General features: G+C 38.8%; 2 protein-coding genes across 6 annotated transcripts in view; both read left to right on the top strand.

Moving 5' to 3' along the window:
- The window catches only part of LOC135249938 (uncharacterized), a 48,823-nt gene extending 47,220 nt beyond the window's left edge, over positions 1–1,603 (top strand). Inside the window, exons 6-8 of the mRNA XM_064325650.1 lie at positions 145–252; positions 864–913; positions 1,109–1,603. Coding sequence (XP_064181720.1) covers positions 145–252; positions 864–913; positions 1,109–1,237 — 287 coding nt within the window. The 3' untranslated portion in view covers positions 1,238–1,603. The remainder of the gene's footprint in view (positions 1–144; positions 253–863; positions 914–1,108) is intronic.
- The window catches only part of LOC135249948 (immunoglobulin kappa light chain-like), a 68,802-nt gene extending 51,109 nt beyond the window's left edge, over positions 1–17,693 (top strand). For 3 of the 5 annotated variants that reach the window (XM_064325677.1, XM_064325678.1, XM_064325673.1), the window contains exon 7: positions 17,622–17,693. Coding sequence is in view for 2 of the 5 variants with exons in the window: in XM_064325675.1 (XP_064181745.1) it covers positions 17,376–17,504 (129 nt within the window). In the remaining 3 variants the exon portion in view is untranslated. Of the gene's footprint in view, positions 1–17,375 lie in introns of all 5 variants that reach the window. The other 2 variants (XM_064325675.1, XM_064325674.1) reach the window with 1 other exon arrangement.
- Positions 17,694–22,466: the final 4,773 nt, after the last annotated feature.

Here is a 22,466-nt window from a genome sequence, read left to right as displayed (position 1 = left end):
TTGTTTGACATATTTTTATTGTTGACCTCATTTTTATTCTCTTGCTGATCAGTTCTTTGGACAGGTGTCACTACAAATCTCTTGTCATGCCCTTATTAATATTACTGCAGAGCGTTATACTAAATCTTGCTTTTAAAATGTCAGGGAATGAACGTCTTCCTCTTTATTGCTTGGCGGGAGCTTTGGCGTTGAGTGTGGTCCTAAATATTGTCCTCGCTCTGAACAGGAGAAAGATCTGTGAGAATTGCAAAGGTAAGAGACCACGTTATCAATGAGTGTTATACGTCATGATTATTTTTTACTATATACCTGTATTTGCAGTTGATTTTTTTTGTTAAATCAAATCAGACTAGTATGAAACATAAAATATAATAAAAATACTCAATATCTTAAAGGGCGCAGAGTCGAGATAAGAATTATCCTTGGAGTAACAACTTACGGTCCTACTGGTGAATATAATTGATTATATGAAAATCTACTACCAGAGCTGCTAATACTGCTTTGAATATGATTGTTAATAGTAACAATAATGGTAATGTTAACAATAATAACAAAAATACAATATAATAATAATAATAATAATAATAATAATAATAATAAGAAGAAGAAGAAGAAGAAGAAGAAAATGGATTCAATGCAATTTTATTTGTATAGCGCCCTTTACAGAGAACTGTCACATAGACACTTTACGGAGTAGCAAGGAAATAGACAAAGAACAAGCAAAAATAACAAGAACAAGAAGAAGAAGTACAACAAGAACAGCTTTCTTATTTGATTGTAAACCAAAAATCAGAGCATAAACTGACTAATTAATTTCTTACACTCACCAGCGGCTTATGCATATTTTCCTTTTACCGACACAGGAGCTGCATCAAACAACCAAGTGAACGGAGCAGACATAGTGAACAAACAGGTAAAAATATTATGTTGTGAAAATTTTTAAAGCTAATTAACTAACTAACTAACTAACTAACTAACTAACTAACTAACTAACTAAATAAATAAATAAATAAATAAATAAATAAAGTCAATTTCTGTGGTGAATATTCTGCTATTATTATGAGATTGAGGTGTAATCATATGTGGTGTGTCATGTTTTTCTTTTTAGAGTCAAGAGGAATCAATGAATTACGCTGCTTTGACTTTCACCAACAAGAAACCCAAAGTGAGGCGGAACAAGAGGGAAGTGGAGAAAGAAACAGTTTACTCCGATACGAGATTTAGAGACCGCGAGTGAAGCTTTCCATAAAAATGAATCACAAAAATGATCAAACTGTTTCCTCACTAGAGTTGGTGAACATATGCCATGTGGTTGTAAATGATATCACACTTACAGGATTTGCCAAGAGCTGTGCTTAAATTCAGCTGTTTTTCAAATACACAAAGTAAAACTTGTACAGTATACTCCCTGACAGTGTCTGATAAATGGTCCTCAATGTGTTGAGTCGGTCTGGGGCAGTGGTGTAGTACATTGGTTAGGGAACAGGACATGTTACCTGGTTCTTAGGTGAAGCACTGTCCTCATACCTGTTCCACTGAGCAAGGTTGGTAACTCAACTGTATAAAACTCAACTGTGTGCACAGGTTAAATTATGTAAGTGTCTGTTAAGATATCATCACGGGGAGATGAAACATTAGGACTTCAAAACAAGTGACTGTAGTAATCCATTAATTTTTTGGGGTGTCATGGAACATAGTGTCCTTCTGGGAGTTATTTCCCCAACTGTTTATGAATGGTCAAATTCTGTCCGTACCACTTTTCATACAATACAATAGTCATCATACTTACATAGTGGTGTGCAGAAGTTTGGCCACTGTGATCAAATTGCATGTCTTCATGTTTTTATTAATGAAAAGAAGCATAGTTCTGTCTGAACTATCCCAGCTGAGATGGGCTGCCCCTCTAGAGACTTCTTCCTTGGAGATTTTCTTCCTCTATTTGAGATTTCTTCTCACTGGGAATTGTTTTTTTTTTTTTTTACTCAAGTTGCTCTCTTTTTGGAGGATCAGGCCTGTTTTGTGTGACAGTGTTTCTGATAACAAAAAAAAAAGCCAATAGAAACTGATCATTTCAGTAACACAACTGTTTTAAAAACTCAAACATGACGTATTTCTATAAAAAAAAAAAAAGCATGCACAGAAATTTAGGTATCTTACCAGTTAGCGGTTAGTATCACATTATATGGCCGAAATCACACCTTCTAAATGCTTCCTGTATAGCGAGCTAACAGTCATTCTATTTTTGCCTAAGAGTTTTACCACACCACCCCAAAGCAAAATAGATCCACTCCCAAGCTCTCCACATTTTCTCTCTAAGTGTATATTTGGTGGTTGTGGCCAAAGAATTTTTATTTTATCTGTCCAAAGCACTTTGTGTCTACAGGTACTTTGCAATGATGTGTAAGTTTTGCTTAGCATACCTAACCAGTCAACAGGCAGTGCTGTTGGACATTTTTCTCAGTCTTCCAACATCTTGTTGTGTCTTCAATGCATTCCCGCATAACTTTCACTTCCCAATGATGTTTCTGACAGGAGAAATTTCAGCACATGGTTGTTGCCCAAACTTTCTCACATACCATGTTTACTGATTTATTTCTCTCAGTTTATTAAATTCCACATATGAATGGAAATGATATTTTTCAAAAAAAAAAACAAAAAAACAACAAAAAAAAAACAAACATTTTTATGGCTTTCAGAATGCTCTGGTACAAAATTAGACTGAATAATGCCTCCCTTATCGAATGGGGACAGTAAAATAATAAAAGGCAGGCATTAAAGGTCACATGAACAGAAAACTTTGGCTGATATGCTTCCTGCTCTGAGGTCACTGCACTGCTTATTGTTTCTGAAGGCTTTTACACACGGCTCTCTCTTTCATTACAAGTAAAATGTGTTTGTCTGTTTCAGTCTGCTCTGTTGTGGTGACAGGGGAGGCCCAGTTATTTTCCACTCACAGCCTTATACATTCAGCTCTACACACACCAGAGCTGCACAGGAAGACTGACCTGCAGCTACTCCCTCTCTCGCAGAAACCACACTGATGCTCCGATCAAATTTATTCACTTCACACCTCAGACCACCTTTCCATTACAACAGACCAGACAAGAGAGGTTTAGAAAACTGTGCATTTATCTTACAATAAAATGACAAAATCTATTCCATGTACAATATAGTACATAATTAGGACATTTCAGTATTACTCTCTATAATTTACTTATAATTTACTAAATAACTTAATCTTTCATTTCTGATCTATATTCATTATCATTTGCATGTTTATGTTGTCAGTGCATTATGTCATCTTAACCTTCTATTACAATGTAAGTAGTTCACAGTTTTACCAGTAGGGAGCAGCACAGCATAGTCATTACATTATTTGTAAATGTGACATTTAGATGATGATAATTTAGGAAACTACGATCTGAAATTTTTACGCGTCCCACCGTATTTGTCTGATTATGTTGTTTTAGACATGTTCTTCTGCTTGTGTGAACCTGTCAAATTGTTGATGTACTGCTTGCAGTGTTGGATATCATTATACATAAAATACTCAGTGAAGTGCACATCATTAAAAGATTTAAATAAACACTCAATAAGTCAAATAAAAATACTGAAATAAAGTTTTTTTCAGCACACACATCATGAAATGCATCATGAAATGCACAGCATTGTGATTATTCCCCTCCTTGTCCTGCCCTGATGGTACATTCCATGGTCATGTGACCAGCTGACTCATTCAGGACATGCAGCATTCTTCATAAATGTATGTGCGGAGTAAGGTGTGGAGCAGAATGGACTCACATGAAACTATCCTTGTATCATGGGGGGGTTTGACTAACAGGATGTGAGTGCATGGGTGAGGGGGAAGAGAGAGTGCGTGCCTGTGTGTGTGTGTGTGTGTGACCAAATAGAGTAGAATCCCTGCAAGTTAATTCCCATTAGGCACTGTTGGTTGGGGGCAGGGCATTGTCAGTATGAACTATAGTTCACTGTTTATAACCTCTTTCCCTTTGAGAGTGTGGTAAAGATCACGTTCTAAGAACTGCTTTCCTGGTCTGAGGGGGGTTTTTGCACAATGCTGGAGGCGCAGCTCTCTCTGTGGCTCAGTCTGACTCTCTGGCTCAAAACAAAACCTCTGAGCTGTGCCTTTGTGGTTTCCTCTGCATGCACCCATTTCACACATTACTTGGTACCACCCTATCTATCTCTCTCTCTTTCTTCGGTTCACTCTCTCTCTCTCCCCCCCATCTCTCTCTCTCTCTCCCTCCCCCTCTCTCTCTCTCTCCATCCCCTGCCATCTCTCTATCTCTCTCTCTACATTTCCCAGCACTTAGATCATAGGGCTGTCAGAAATCTTTCACTTGCAGTTTGAAAGCTTTTTTAATTATAGTGTGTCTTAAGCCATTTCATTAACTTTCACTGAGCTCATGTCAACATTTGACATGTTGGTAAAATAGGTGTTTTAACACTGTACAAATATAAACATATTAATTTAATCCCTAATAAAGTTTAGTATCCAAGGAGTCTTCTTAATAATACCTTTAGCCTTACAGCCCTTCTGATGCAGTGCTGGGGATGGCCACTGTATAACACAGTGGAAAAAATTAAGTAAAAAATACACTTGGCCTTATATTAGTCCAGGAACTGAAAAACAACAGAAAACATTTAATTAATAAAAAAGTTCCACAGAGGCCAAAAGTCCACAACAAACAAAACTTCAAACACAAGAGCAACCATTCAGAAAAAAAGACTCCTTACACCTGAAAGCAAGGCCCTTTCATAATGATTAAGCAATGAGGAGCAGCTGGCCTAATTACAATGAGCCACACCTGCCCCCCTGCCTGTGAGAAGGGCCGGTGCTGTCCATGGTCTTGTTTTAAACGAAAGTGCTGGTTGCAGTTGTGCAAAAAGACTAAAGGAACCCGTATTGAAAAAGTTTAATTGCTGCTCATGCATGTCATGTATTTTGAGAGCCTAATTTATGATGCCCAATATTCTGAAGTAATTAGCATAATCAGTCATTCTAAATATTGTAACCACTTTTATCATGTTTTCAGATGAAAGAAGTTGAAAAATTGCAAAAATACATGTGAATGCAGAATGACAGGAATGTCCAGCTACGAGCAGCACTGACTCCTACTGTCCCATCACAGGGAGAGCAGAGAAATTCAGCACCGTGGACAGTGCACACACACAAACACACACACACACACACGCACAGACAACCATACGCACCCACACGTATACACACGCACACACACACACACACACAGAACAATGCACACACACACAGCCATATACACCCATACATATGCACACACACACACACATACAACCATACGCGAACACATACACACACACACACACACACATACCCACACACAAAACAACATGCACACACACATACACATACACAGACATACACACACACACACAACCACACACACACACACATACACACTCACGGATGCACACACACTCACACACACACTCACAACCACAGATACACAAACACACACACACACACAGACACACACACACACACACACACTCACACAAACACAACACACCTCACAGCACACACACACCACACACACACTCACACACACACATCATAACACACATACGATACAGCCATTTCACACAAATTATACCGTAGTACCTATTAAGTGCCATTTTCAATCCAAAGTTATTCTTAAAGTAACCTATTAAAAGCTTTTTGAGCTTACATTTAAGCACTGAAATAACAACGGTTTATTATTATTTGCCTTTTTATTAGCGGATGGAATATGAACAGTCTTCTTTGTGCACTGAGGTTATTACGATGCTGTGCAGCTTTGTGCAAGCCCAATAACTCATTACGCATCAAATCTGCCCTGACATGTGCCCTCCTACTCTTCAGTGAATCGCTGGAAATTATTACCTCAAGTCCTCCTTTTATCTGTACAGTTTGAGTTTTACAGCGCAGAGGACACACAGGGTCTCAGGCAGAGGAGAGTCTCCAGAAGAGGAGAGTTCAGATACAGTGATGCCACCACTCTGTGCTGTTCTTGTGTTTTTCAGCAAAGTCTGTAAGTCTATAATTATTATTGACTTGTCAGCCAAAATAACATTACACTGGAACTGTATAGAGGCATTTATACAGAGATTGCTGTGCTTTTTTAATTGCGTATTTGACACTGCCATTTGCATTGAAATATTGCTTTCTGTCGTCCTACAGATGGTCTGCTTGGGAATATAATTCAGCCTGATGCGCTTGTGCGAGTTAAGATCGGAGACACTGTGACTCTACCATGCTTCTACTCTGTACATTTTTATGATATCAGTTGGTATAAGCAGCCTCTTGGACAGAAGATTCATAAAATAGCAGTGCATTTTTACAGTGAAAAATATCCTGACTTTTTCAATGAATTTAAAAACAATAAACGTTTTAGTGTTAATTCTTCAAAGGGGACCTTTAACCTGACTGTGTCACAAGTAGAGCCAACGGATTCAGCCACATACTACTGCGCTGTTACAGTCTACAGAGAGACCAGCTTTGGAAATGGAACCATGTTAATGGTGATGGGTAAATATGAACCTTAGATGATACTTTATACTAGTTTTTTAATGTACAGACTTTCAACAAAATTCTTTGCTCACTGGTACAATACCAGTGAAATATTGCAGAAGTGTTATTTTTATAAATAAATAAACATCTGGAATATGCTTTTTAAAAGTGAATTTAAATTATCCTAGGAAAGCAGATCTTTCCTTTAGGGTAGGGTTAGCCAAACTCTGTTTGGTGTGTTTGTATGGGATCAGTCTATGTAAAATATTAAGGTATGCTGTTGTTTAAGACATTGCATGTTAAGCCAAACACTGTAAATTTGCATTATGATTTTCTAAAGTATTTAATGAAACATCACAAATAGACAAATAGGCAGTTTTGCATGCATTGGTCACTAATCCAGATTGGGAAGTTCAGCCACGGCCTAGATTCAAAACTGTGGTAATCATGGTAATAACTGTAGCAAAGCACATATATAATGATTGAGTCCAAGCATATGTCCTGTTATGTTTTTAATTGTTAAGATTCTTCAGGGTCAGAGTCACACAGCAGGACAGTAGTACTGCAGCAGCCCGAGTCTGAGTCAGTGCAGCCAGGAGACTCTGTGACTCTGCAGTGTACAGTACACACTGAGACCTGTGCAGGAGAACACAGCGTGTACTGGTTCAGACAGGGCTCAGGAGAGTCCACTCCAGGAATCATTTACACCCATGGAACCAGGAGTGATGAGTGCCAGAGGAGCTCTGGGGCTGTGTCTCCCACACAGAGCTGTGTCTACAACTTCCCCAAGAGGAACCTCAGCCCCTCTGATGCTGGGACTTACTACTGTGCTGTGGCCACCTGTGGGGAGATCCTGTTTGGGAACGGAACCAAGCTGAATGTTGACGGAAAGGAAACAAATCAATCACATAGTAAGAGCATTGTCTCCGAACATACTTCATCTGACATTATTGGATTATTGTTTCACATTTTCTAATTCATGTCTATATTGTAAGTTGTAAATTGTTTGCCTTCCCTCGTTTTCATTCTCATGCTGATCAGTTCGTTGCACAGGTGTTCCTGTCAATGTCTTCATATGCTCTTATTAATATTTTTCATGCAGGGTGTTTACTAACTTTTGCTTTTAAAATGTCAGGAAATGAAGCCCTTCCTCTATATTGCTTGGCGGGAGCTTTGATGTTGAGCGTGATCCTAAATATTGTCCTCATTCTGAAATTGAGAAAAAGCTGTGAGAATTGCAAAGGTAAGAGACAAAGTTATCAATGTGCGGTATATGTCATGATTATCTTGTACAACACATTTGCAGTTAAGTTTTTGTTCAATAAAATCAGACTAGTATGAAACATGCAAGATCGTAAAAATACTCAATATCTTAAAGGGCGCAGAATCAAGAAAAGAATGTCGGCCGTAAAAAAAGTGTTTACTGCAAAGTAGTTGGCTTTCAAAATTTGACAACAATTTTGTCATCCACTTGTAAGGCCATTTCATTAATAGCATGCAGAAATATTCATATACAGTCCCTGTTCTATAAAACAACCTCGGGTGAAGTTACTTTGTTGGTGCAGGTGACCGTCTCCCACTGCTTTTAGATACACAGAGATTACATGTAGAAGAATGCCAAATGCCTCTTGAATTTATGACGCTTCACATTCTGATAATGATCCCATGTTATATATTTATATTTTTTTTTGCTACCAGCTGGCACTAACCAAGTTGTAGACAAAATAGCAATAATGTGACCCCAAGATTCTTTTAAAAAAATTCTTGAGCAGAAGTCAATAAGATTGAGTGCGGAATTAGCAGAATTAACTGGCATCCCAAACAAATTAAAATACTTTTTAAGTGATATGTAATCTCCATTGAAACCTATCCTGATTCCCTGGTGATTACATAATAGCTGCATTCTTCAGATATACTCCTTCTCTGAGCAGCAACTAATGGTCCTACTGTGATGAATATAATTGACTATATGAAAAACTACTACCAGAAGTGCTACGACTGCTATGAATATTATTGTTAATAGTAACTAATAAACTAATAATAATGGTAATAATTGTAATAATAATAATAATAATAATAATAATAATTATAATAATAATAATTTTTATTATTATAAGAAGAAGAAAAAGAATGCAATTCAACACAATTTTATTTCTGTAGCGCTTTTTACAGAGAACTGTCACAAAGGCACTTTACAGAGTAGCCAGAAAAGAGACAGAGCAAAAAGAGTATAAAAAAGAAGTAGAACAAGAAGTACAAAAAGAAGAACAGCTTTCTTATTTGATTGTACACCATTCAAAATCAGAGCATAATTAATTTCTTTCACCCACCAGCGGCTTATGTGCATTTTCATTTTACTGACACAGGAGCTGCATCAAACAACCAAGAGAGCGTTGAAGACATGGCGAGCAAACAGGTCAGAATATTAACTAGCTAACTAACTAACTAACTAATTAAAATAAGTAACTAACTAAATAAATAAGTAAATAAATAAATAAATAGTCAATTTCTGAGATGAATTATCCGTGATAAATTATTATCAGAATGAGGCGTAATCATATGTGGTGTGTTGTGATTTTCTTTTTAGAGTCAAGAGGCAGAAATGCATTACGCTCTTGACTTCCACAAGAACCCAAATGAGGGAACAAGGGAAGTGAGAAAGAAACGGTTACTCGATAGAATTTAGAGACCGCGAGTGAAGCTTTCCATAAAAATTCATCTTTGTCACAAGAATGATCAAACTGTTCCCTCACTAGAGTTGGTGAACATTATGCCATGTGACTGTAAATGATATCACACTTATAGGATTTGCCAAGAGCTGTGCTTGTTCTTACATTATGCTGTTTTTCAAATACACAAATTAAAACTTGTACAGAATACTCCCTGACAGTGTCTGATAAATGGTCCTCAATGTGTTGAGTCGGTCTGGGGCAGTGGTGTAGTACATTGGTTAGGGAACAGGACATGTTACCTGGTTCTTAGGTGAAGCACTGTCCTCATACCTGTTCCACTGAGCAAGGTTGGTAACTCAACTGTATAAAACTCAACTGTGTGCACAGGTTAAATTATGTAAGTGTCTGTTAAATGATATCACGCAGAGATGGGCGAGCGAAACATTAAGACTTCAAAACAAGGGCAGACTGTTAATGTGTCAGCAGTGATGCACTGATTAGACGTACTCATAATGTTTTGCAATGTACAGTTTTTGTGATTCAGGGGCAGTCAGTGATAAAAGTAAATCTGGGGAAAGTGGAGTTATTTCCCCAACTGTTTATGAAAATGTCAAATTTTGTCTCTACCACTTTTCATACAATACAATAGTTATCACATACTTTACTTTGGTGTGCAACAGTTTGGCTAGCGCCAGTCAAATTGCTTGTCTTGATGATTTTATTAATGAAAGAAGCACCGTTCTTTCTTAACTATCCCAGCTGAGATTGGCCTGCCCCTCTATGGCCTTGTTTCTCCTGAGACTTCTTCCCACGATTTGAGTGATATTCTTCTCATTGGGGAATTGTTGTTGTTTTTTTTGTTTTGTTTTGTCTTTTTACTTCAGTTGCTCTCTTTTTGGGGGATCAGGCCTGGTTTTCACGCAGTGTTCTTTTCTGGATCAACTGTAAAGTGCTTTTGGTAAAAAAAGAAGAAGCTCAACACAGTTAACACGACATCTCTAGGGTACAAACTTAAACATGACATGTTTTTTTAAAAACTGTAATGCACAATTGCTTTACATTTTCTGAATTTAACAGATTAAAATGTAACATGCGCACAAATTTGGCTATCTTGTCAGTTAGCAGTTAGTAATACCGTATTTGGCAGAAATCACACCTTCTAAATGCCTCTTGTAGCAGGCATTCTATTTTTGCCTAAGAGTTTTACCACACCACCCCAAAGCAAAATAGATCCACTCCCAAGCTCTCTAAATCTTCTCTCTAAATGTATCTTTGGTGGGTTTGATGCAAAAGAGCTCTCATTTTCTGACTATGTTGTTGCAAAATGCCTCTGGCGCGTCTAACTGTTGTGTCCGTAGCTCCTTTGCAGTGATGTGTAAGTTTTGCTTTGCATACTTAATCAGTCTACAGGCAGTGCTACTGGAGTTATTAGGCTAACACTGGCGTCGAAATGACTCCATATATCAGACAATCAGGGTCTATAAATGAGATACATTTCTATCACAATGCATCTTACTGTATGCATACTGTCATTTAAAATTTTACTGAGATATTTTCTCCACATGGATATGTTTGGACATCCATACCAGGGCTGGATCTGGCACATCTACCAATATGTGTGCCACTGCTTAGCCAGAGAAAACCTTCTTCTGGATTAGGGTACTCTCCTGCATGCTTTAGATCAGCTGGATATGCTTTCTGAAGGCTAGGCCTCTTGCTTGCAGAGCCCTCCCTGTACCTTCAGAAACAAAAACACTTCCTGTATGCACAGCGACAGCTTTCTTGTGTTCTCAGTTATTGATGCTGTGCTGTATGTTTTAGAACAACTGGGCACATGTTCAGACACAATGACTCAGTGGCAGATTCCTTCCTGTGTACAGGACGACATGAACAGATCCACATGTTCATGCACTCTGCTGAGAGCCTGTCTCACAGGGGTGTTCACAGGGGCCGATAATCTAGAGAACAAGGAGAGAGTAATTACCTTACCTTGGCTAGATTTGCTACTGTAAAGTATTTCGTTTTGACAGCATGAAATGATTACAGTGGCCTTCGAATCTTACATGTGCAACATTACTGGTATTTTACTACTCACCATATTCAAACGACATCACACAAATATAATAAAGATGGCGAATGCTGGAAATGCATGTGATTTAAGCACAAAGAAATTTCAACATGTTTTTGAATGTACTCGATTGAAATTAATGCTAATTAAATGGTTGGTTGGGGGCAGGGCATTGTCAGTATGAACTATAGTTCACTGTTTATAACCTCTTTCCCTTTGATAGCGTGCTTAAGATCATGCTCTAAGACAAGCTTTCCTGGTCTGAGGGGCGCTTTTGCACAATGCTGGAGGTGCTGATCTCTCTCTGTGGTTTGGTCTGACTCTCTGGCCACTGGCTCAAAACAAAACCTCTGAGCTCTGCCTTTGTGGTTTCCTCTGCATGCACCCATTTCACACATTACTTGGTACCACCCTATCTATCTCTCTCTTTCTTCTGTTCACTCTCTCTCCCACCCCCCCTCTATCTCTCTCTCATTCTCTCTCTGTCCCTCCCTCTCTCTCTCTCTCTCCGTCCCCTGCCCTCTCTCTCTCTCTCTCTTTCTCTCTCTCTCTCTCTCTCTCTCTACATTTCTCAGCACTTCAGAGGGCTGTCAGAAATCTTTCACTTGCAGTTTGAAAGCTTTTTTAATTATGGTGTGTCTTCAGCCATTTCATTAACTTTCACTGAGCTCATGTCAACATTTGACATGTTGGTAAAATAGGTGTTTTAACACTGTACAAATATAAGCATATTAATTTAATCCCTAATAAAGTTTAGTATCCAAGGAGTCTTCTTAATAATACCTTTAGCCTTGTAGCCCTTCTGATGCAGTGCTGGGGATGGCCACTGTATAACACGGTGGAAAAAATTAAGTAAAAAATACACTTGGCCTTAAATTAGTCCAGGAACTGAAAAACAACAGAAAACATTTCATTAATAAAAAGATTCCGCAGAGGCCAAAAGTCCACAACAAATAAAACTTCAAACACAAGAGCGACCATTCAGAAAAAAGACTCCTTACACCTGAAAGCAAGGCCCTTTCATAATGATTAAGCAATGAGGAGCAGCTGGCCTAATTACAATGAGCCACACCTGGCCCCCTGCCTGTGAGAAGGGCAGGTGCTGTCCATGGTCTTGTTTTAAACGAAAGTGCTGGTTGCAGTTGTGCAAAAAGACTAAAGGAACCCGTATTGAAAAAGTTTAATTGCTGCTCATGCATGTCATGTATTTTGAGAGCCTAATTTATGATGTTTAAAAATGTATTTATATTTTAAAAACGTATATACTCTAAGTTTAAATGCAAATAGATTGAACTGACGCTTCATTGAGACACGGCCAGGAGAGATAACAGAGGTAGTTCCCATAATGAGGCCATTGTGATGTCATCCAGTGACAGAACCTCAGGCCTCTGACATTGACACCCTGGATATGGACAATCTACGTCATGTATGTTATTGCTGGTACATTGCTCATTATATGATGAGAAAATATTTCAGTAATGAATTATGAGGTGTGGAATTAGAAATCATTAAATTACATATTAAAAGACACCTCGCCTAGCTTCAGTGCAGTGCAAATCACAATATAAGATCAGTGTAACATCACAGTATGAACATTCCAGTGAGCTGCCCAATGTTCTGAAGTAATTAGCATAATCAGCCATTCTAACATTTTTTGACCACTTTTTATGTTATCAGATGAAAGAAGGTGAAAAATTGCAAAAATGCCTGTGAATGCAGATTCCTAGCCCTGTGCAGCTACGGCAGCACTGACTCCTACTGTTCCCATCCCAAGAGAGCAGAGAAATTCAGCACCATGGACAATGCACACACAAACACACACGCAAACACACACACACACACACACACAACACAACAATACACACACACACACCAACATAACACACACACACACACACACAAATACACAGACACACAACCATACACACCCACACATATACACGCGCACACACGACACACACACACACACACACACACACACACACATAACCATACGCACCCACACATGTACACACGCACACAAGCACACACACACACACACACACACACACACAACCACATGCACACACATTTACATACACACAGACGAACAACCACAGATACACAAACACACACACACACACAAAGGCACACACCCATACACACACACACACACACACACACAACCATACACACATACACACATACACACACACACACGTACACACACACAACCATACACACATACACACACACACACACACACAACACACAAACACACACACACAGAGACATACACCTCCATGGACGCACAAATACTTGCGCGCACATACACACACACACACACACACATACACACAACCATACACACCACACATACACACACGCACACACACACATATTAAACCGTAGTACGAATTAAGGTGCCATTTTCAATCTAAAGTTATTCTTAAAGTAGCCTATTTAAAACTATGTGAGGACTTCCACATTACTGCACTGTAAATAACAACTGAATTATTATTATTATTTGACCTTTATTACGCAGGATGGAAATAATGACAACAGTGTTCTTTTTTTACACTGATGGTGTGTATCAGCGGATGCTTGCACCACTCTTGTGCACCCAATAATTTGCTTCATTAAACAGCCAATCAAATCTGCCCCTGACATGTGCCCTCCTACTGTTCAGTGAATGAAGAGAAATTATTATCTCAAGTCCTCCTCTTATCTGTACAGTTTGAGTTTTACAGCGCAGAGGACAAACAGGGTCTCAGGCAGAGGAGAGTCTCCAGAAGAGGAGAGTTCAGATACAGTGATGCCACCACTCTGTGCTGTTCTTGTGCTTTTCAGCAAAGTCTGTAAGTGTATAATTTGTATTGACTTGTCAGACAAAATAACTTTACATTCGGACTGTATAGACCTATTTATACAGAGATTGTTGTGGTTTTTAATTGCGTATTTCACACTGCCATTTGCATTGAAATATTGTTTTCTGTCGTCTTACAGATGGTCTGCTTGGGAATATAATTCAGCCTGACACGCTGGTGCGAGCTCAGATCGGAGACACTGTGACTCTCCCATGCTTCTACTCTGAAAACATTTTTTATATCAGTTGGTATAAGCAGCCTCTTGGACAGAAGATTCAGCACATTGCAGTGCAAGTTGTAAAAGAAAATGAATCTCAATTTTTCGATGAGTTTAAGAAACGCTTCAGTGGTAAAGGAACAAAGGGGATCTTTAACCTGACTGTGTCACAAGTAGAGCCATCAGATTCAGCCACATACCACTGCGCTACGACGCCTTCAGAGACCATCTTTGGAGATGGACGACTTAATGGTGATGGGTAAATATGAACCTAAAATGATGCTTTACAGTAGTTACGGAGTGTAGCACAGTGGGTAAGGAACTGGGCTTGTAACCGAAAGGTCGCAGGTTCAATTCCCGGGTAAGGACACTGCTGTTGTACCCTTGAGCAAGGTACTTAACCGGAATTGCTTCAGCTGTATAAATGGATACAATGTAAAAGTTGTGTAAGTCGCTCTGGATAAGAGCGTCTGCTAAATGCCTGTAATGTAATGTAGTTACAGGCTTGCAACAAAATACTTTGCTCACTGGCACAATACCAGTGAAATATTGCAGAAAAGTGTTATTTTTATAAATAAATAAACATCTGGAATATGCTTTTTAAAAGTGAATTTAAATTATCCTAGGAAAGCAGATTTTTCTTTTAGGGTAGGGTTAGCCAAACTCTGTTTTGTGTGTTTGTGTATTGGATCAGTGCTATGTTAAAATATATTAAGGTATGCTGTTGTTTAAGACATTGCATGTTAAGCCAAACACTGTAAATTTGCATTATGATTTTCTAAAGTCTTTAATGAAACATCACAAATAGACAAATAGGCAGTTTTGCATGCATTGGTCACTAATCCAGATTGGGAAGTTCAGCCACGGCCTAGATTCAATACTGTGTTAATCATGGTAATAACTGTAGCAAAGCACATATATAATGATTGAGTCCAAGCATATGTCCTGTTATGTTATTAATTGTTAAAATTCTTCAGGTTCAGAGTCACACAACAGGACGGTAGTACTGCAGCAGCCTGAGTCTGAGTCAGTGCAGCCAGGAGACTCTGTGACTCTGCAGTGTACAGTACACACTGAGACCTGTGCAGGAGAACACAGTGTGTACTGGTTCAGACAGGGCTCAGGAGAGTCCCCTCCTGGAATCATTTCCACTCATGGAACCAGGAGTGATGAGTGCCAGAGGAGCTCTGGGGCTGTGTCTCCCACCCAGAGCTGTGTCTACAACTTCCCCAAGAGGAACCTCAGCCCCTCTGATGCTGGGACTTACTACTGTGCTGTGGCCACCTGTGGAGAGATCCTGTTTGGGAACGGGACCAAGCTGGATGTTAAGGGTAAGAGAAAATGCAATCACATAGTAAAAAGTATTTTCTTTGTTCATGCTTTTTTTTTTGTTGATGTTTTAAATCATTTAAACCATTAGAGCATACAGACTTCATCTGACATTATTGGATTATTGTTTCACATTTTCTAATTCATGTCTATATTGTAAGTTGTAAATTGTTTGCCTTCCCTCGTTTTCATTCTCATGCTGATCAGTTCGTTGCACAGGTGTTCCTGTCAATGTCTTCATATGCTCTTATTAATATTTTTCATGCAGGGTGTTTACTAACTTTTGCTTTTAAAATGTCAGGAAATAAAGACCTTCCTCTATATTGCTTGGCGGGAGCAATGATGTTGAGCGTGATCCTAAATATTGTCCTCATTCTGAAATTGAGAAAAAGCTGTGAGAATTGCAAAGGTAAGAGACAAAGTTATCAATGTGCGGTATATGTCATGATTATCTTGTACAACACATTTGCAGTTAAGTTTTTGTTCAATAAAATCAGACTAGTATGAAACATGCAAGATCGTAAAAATACTCAATATCTTAAAGGGCGCAGAATCAAGAAAAGAATGTCGGCCGTAAAAATATGTTAAGTGTTTACTGCAAAGTAGTTGGCTTTCAAAATTTGACAACAATTTTGTCATCCACATGTAAGGCCATTTCATTAATAGCATGCAGAAATATTCATATACAGTCCCAGTTCTATAAAACAACTCGGTGAAGTTACTTGTTGGTGCAGGTGACCGTCTCCCACTGCTTTTAGAAATACATCATGATAGTAATCCATGTAGAAGAATGCCAAATGCCTCTTGAATTTATGACACTTCACATTCTGATAATGATTCCAATGTATTATTAAATAATTCCTTTATTTTTGCTACACTGCACTACAATTGTAGACAAATAGCTAATAATGTGACCCCAAGATTCTTTTAAAAAAATTCTTGAGCAGAAGTCATAAGATTGAGTGCGATAAGCATTTAAATGGCATCCCAAAGAATTGAAATACTTCAATGAAAGTAATCTCCATTGAGCCTATCCTATCCCTGGTATTAATAATACTGCATCTTTAAAATAATCCTTCTGGGCAACTAGTCTACTGGTAAATAATGACTATATAAATACTATACAATGCTACACTGCTATATATCATGTATAGTAAAATATGTAAATAATAATATATAATAATATATATTATTATTATTATTATAAGAAGAAAAAGAATGCAATTCAACACAATTTTATTTCTGTAGCGCTTTTTACAGAGAACTGTCACAAAGGCACTTTACAGAGTAGCCAGGAAAGAGACAGAGCAAAAAGAACATAAAAAAGAACTGGAACAAGAAGTACAAAAAGAAGAACAGCCTTCTTATTTGATTGTACACCATTAAAAACCAGAGCATAAACTGAGTAGTTAATTTCTTACACTCACCAGTGGCTTATGTGCATTTTCATTTTACTGACACAGGAGCTGCATCAGACAACCAAGTGAGCGGAGCAGACATGGCGAGCAAACAGGTTAGAATATTAACTAGCTAACTAACTAACTAACTAATTAAAATAAGTAACTAACTAACTAACTAAATAAATAAATAAATAAATAAATAAATAAAGTCAATTTCTGAGATGAATATCCGTGATAAATTATTATCAGAATGAGGCGTAATCATATGTGCTGTGTCGTGTTTTTCTTTTTAGAGTCAAGAGGAAGCAATGAATTACGCTGCTTTGACTTTCACCACCAAGAAACCCAAAGTGAGGAGGAACAAGAGGGAAGTGGAGAAAGAAACGGTTTACTCCGATACGAGATTTAGAGACCGCGAGTGAAGCTTTCCATAAAAATGTATCTTTGTCACAAGAATGATCAAACTGTTCCCTCACTAGAGTTGGTGAACATTATGCCATGTGACTGTAAATTATGTCACATTTACTGGATTTGCCAAGAGCTGTGCTTGTTCTTATATTTTTGCTGTTTTTCAAATACACAAAGTAAAACTTGTACAGTATACTCCCTGACAGTGTCTGATAAATGGTCCTCAATGTGTTGAGTCGGTTTGGGGCAGTAGTGTAGTACATTGGTCAGGGAACAGGACGTGTTACCTGGTTCTCAGGTGATGCACTGTCCTCATACCTGTTCCATTGAGCAAGGTTGTTAACCCCAGTGACTTCAGTATATACTCAATTGTATAAAACTCAACTGTGTGCACAGGATAAATTATGTAAGTGTCTGTTAAATTATATCATACACAGGTGGGAGATTGAAACATTAGGACTTCAAAACAAGGTCAGACTGTTAATGTGTCAGCAGTGATTCACTGATTAGACGGAATCATAATGTTTTGCAATGTACAGTTTTTGTGTTTCAAGGGCAGTCAGTGATAAGAATAAATAGTAGATCCATTAATTTTGGGCTTCATAAACATAGTTTCAGCTGGGGAAAGTGGGGTTATTTCCCCAACTGTTCATGAAAATGTCAAATGTTGTCTCTACCACTTTTCATACAATACAATAGTCATCACATACTTTACTTTGGTGTGCAACAGTTTGGCCACCGTCGATCAAATTGCATGTCTTGATGATTTTATTAATGAAAGAAGCACCGTTCTTTCTTAACTATCCCAGCTGAGAATGGGCTGCCCCTCTATGGCCTTGTTTCTCCTGAGACTTCTTCCCTCGATTTGAGTGATATTCTTCTCATTGGGGAATTGTTGTTGTTTTTTTTGTTTTGTTTTGTCTTTTTACTTCAGTTGCTCTCTTTTTGGGGGATCAGGCCTGGTTTTTACCCAGTGTTCTTTTCTGGATCAACTGTAAAGTGCTTTTGGTAAAAAAAAAATAAAAAAACACCTCAATACAATTAACACGACATCTCTAGGGTACAAACTCAAACATGACGTTTTTTTAAAAACTGTAATGCACAATTGCTTTACATTTTCTGAATTTAACAGATTGAAATGTAACATGCACACAAATTTGGCGATCTTGTCAGTTAGCGGTTAGTAATACCTTATTTGGCAGACATCACACCTTATAAATGCCTCTTGTAGCGAGCTAACAGTCATTCTATTTTTGCCTAAGAGTTTTACCACACCACCCCAATGCAAAATAGATCCACTCCCAAGCTCTCTAAATCTTCTCTCCAATGTATCTTTGGAGGGTTGTGGCCAAAGAGCTCTCATTTTATCTGTCCAAAGCACGTTGTGCCAAAATGCCTCTGGCGCGTCTAACTGTTGTGTCCGTAGCTCCTTTGCAGTGATGTGCAAGTTTTGCTTTGCATACATAATCAGTCTACAGGCAGTGCTATTGGAGTTATTAGGCTAACACTGGCTTCGAAATGACTCCATATATCAGAAAATCAGTGTCTATAAATGAGATACATTTCTATCACAATGCATCTTACTGTATGCATACTGTCATTTAAAATTTTACTGAGATATTTTCTCCACATGGATATGTTTGGACATCCATACCAGGGCTGGATCTGGCACATCTACCGATGTGTGCCACTGCTTAGCCAGAGAAAACCTTCTTCTGGATTAGGGTACTCTCCTGCATGCTTTAGATCAGCTGGATATGCTTTCTGAAGGCTAGGCCTCTTGCTAGCAGAGCCCTCCCTGTACCTTCAGAAACAAAAACACTTCCTGCATGCACAGCGACAGCTTTCTTGCGTTCTCAGTTATTGATGCTGTGCAGCACATTTTAGAACAACTGGGCACATGTTCAGACACAATGACTCAGTGGCAGATTCCTTCCTGTGTACAGGGACAGAGCATGAACAGACTCCCACATGTTCATGCACTTCCTGCTGAGATGCCTGTCAGGTGTTCACAGGGGCCGATAATCTAGAGAACAAGGAGAGAGTAATGCCCTTACCCAGAATGGACTTGCATCTATAGTATTTAGTTTTGACAGCATAATATTAAACAATGACCCTAAAATAACAAAATGGAGGCCTTAAAGGTCACTTGGACAGATACATTTGGCTGATATGCTTCCTGCTCTGAAGTCACTGCACTGCTTATTGTTTCTGAAAGCTTTTGCACACGGCTCTCTTTTTCAATACCAGCAAAATGTCTGTTTCAGACTGCTCTGTTGTGGTGACAGGGGAGGTCCAGTTATTTTCCACTCACAGCCTTATACATTCAGCTCTACACAGACCAGAGCTGCACAGGAAGCCTGACCTGCAGCTCCTCCCTCTCTCAGCGCTGAAACCACACTGACGCTCCGAACAACTTCACATCTCAGACCGCCTTTCCATTACAACAGACCAGTCAAATGTACAATTTATAGTACATACATTGCAGGTACAAAAGGTCCGTATTGCTCTCTATAATTAGTTCATGTAATTTTATATTTTAAATGCATTATCATTTGCAGGTGTTATGCTGTTTATTCTTAGTTGCATTATGATGTACAGCAAGGTCATCATAACCTTCTTTTACAATGTGTGTAGTCCAGAGTTTTACCAGTAGGGAGGAGCACAACATAGTCATTACATTATTTACAAACCAGTCATTATGATGATGATAATTTATGAAATTAAGCGTAATAAAGTAATGGACTGATTATGTTGTTTTAGACGTCTTCTTCAGCTTTCAAATTCTTGAGGAAGTGCTTGCAATGTTGAATATCACTATACGTAAAATGCTCAGTGAAGTGCACAACATTAAAAGATTTAAATATACACTTAATAAATCATAAAAAATACTGAAGTGATGAAGTTTTTTCAGCACAAACATTTTGATCATTGCCCTCCTTATCCCGCCCTGATGTTAGATTCCATGGTCATGTGACCAGCTGTGGTGACACAGACATGAGTGTTCTTGACTCATTCCGTACGAGCAGCGTTCTTCATAAATGCATGTGCTCAGAAAGGTGTGAAGCAGAATGGACTCACATGAAACTATCTTTGTATCATGGAGGAGGTAGGGGGGGGAAGGGTTTGACAAACAAGGTGTGAGTGCATAGCTGAGGGGGAAGAGAGTGCGTGCCTACGTGTGTCTGTGTGTGTGTGTGTGTGTGTGTGTGTGTGTGTTTGTTTGTGTGTGTGTGTGTGTGTGTGTGTGTGTGTGTGTGTGTGTGTGTGTGGTGTGTGCGTGGTGCGTGGTGTGTGTGTGTGTGTGTGTGCGTGTGTGCGTTGTGTGTGTGTGTGTGTGCGTGTGTGCGTGTGTGCGTGCGTGTGTGTGTGTGCGTGTGTGTGCGTGTGTGTGTGTGTGTGTGTGTGCGTGCGTGTGTGTGTGTGCGTGTGTGTGTGTGTGCGTGTGTGTGTGTGCGTGTCTGTGTGTTTGTTTTGGTTTTAATGAACAATGCAAATTAATTTCCATGTAGCACTGAGGGTTGGGGGTGGGGCATTGTCAGTATTAACTATAGACTGTTAATGTTTTTATTTCCTGTTTATAACATCTTTCCCTATGACAGCGCGCTAGAGATCACGCTCTGAGACCTGCTGGCTGGTCTGAGGGGGGGCTTTTTTGCACAATGCTGGAGGTGCAGCGCTCTCTGTGGTTTGGTCTGACTCTCTGGCCTCTGACTCAAAACAAAACCTCTGTGCTCAGCCTTTGTGGTTTCCTCTGTATGCGCCCCTTTCATACGTCACCTGGTACCTCCCTCTCTGTCTCTATGTCTTTCTTCCTTTCTCCCTCTCTCTCTCTACATTTCTCAGCACTTCAGAGGGCTGTCAGAAATCTTTCACTTGCAGTTTGAAATCTTTTTAATCATAATCTTTCTTTAGCCATTTCATTAACTTTCACTGAGCTCAAAACAACATTTGACATGTTGGTCAAACAGGTGTTTAAACATTGTACAAATATAAACAGTTTGATTTAATCCCTAATAAAGTTTAGTATCCAATGACTATTATTAATGATCCCTTTAGCCTTATAACCCTTCTGATGCAGTGCTGGGGGTGGCCACTGTATCACATGGTGAACATTAAAAATGAAGTAAAAATAAATATACTGTGCCTTATATTAGTCCAGGAACTGAAAAACAACAGAAAACATTTAATTTAAAAAAATCCCACAGGGCCAAAAGTCCACAACAAACAAACTTCAAGCACAACAGCAACCATTCAGGAAAAAATGCTCCTTACACCTGAGAGTAAAGCCCTTTTATAATGATTGATTAAGCAATGAGGAGCAGCTGGCCTAATTACAATGAACCACACCTGCCCCCCTGCCTGTGAGAAGGGCCGGTGCTGTCCATGGACCTGCAGCTCTCCCAGGTCACTGGAATACCTGGGTGCTGGAGGGACAGCACACCATCACCCTTCCTGGCACCACAACCTGCACAGCATAGATTTTTAAAGGAAAGTGCTGGTTGCAATCATGCAGGAAGTTTGAAGTAGTTAACTGAAGTCATCTAAAATGGCAGGACTACTTACTTATTATTAGATACCCCGGCTTGGTTTCAGTGCAGTCTAAAATTACAGTCAAAGCACTGTTGTGTTAACCATACAGGCGAGAGCATCCAGAAGTAATTTCAAGTCATTTCAAAATCATATTTCCAGTGTTTGCTTTTGAAATATTAAGAATCACTGAGGGGAACATAACATTTTTTTTTTCACACAATACATCTATCCAATATTCTGTATGTTGAATCATTATTTTACTATATGACATCCAGCATGGCACAATGGATAAATGTATCATTGATTCCCTTGACCCAGGCACACTCCATGTTATATTTTAGTCAGTAGTGGGATATCTATATCTTGTTAAATGTGAATTCCTGCTAAATCTGCACAGTCCATGTGTATCAAGATTTCTTATCTGCCATGGAATTCACCTTAGG

The sequence above is a fragment of the Anguilla rostrata genome, chromosome 3 (assembly GCF_018555375.3).
Source record: "Anguilla rostrata isolate EN2019 chromosome 3, ASM1855537v3, whole genome shotgun sequence".
Classification (NCBI taxonomy): domain Eukaryota; kingdom Metazoa; phylum Chordata; class Actinopteri; order Anguilliformes; family Anguillidae; genus Anguilla; species Anguilla rostrata.
Note: the sequence above shows the minus strand (reverse complement) of the source record. Positions and strands in the feature narration are given on the sequence as shown.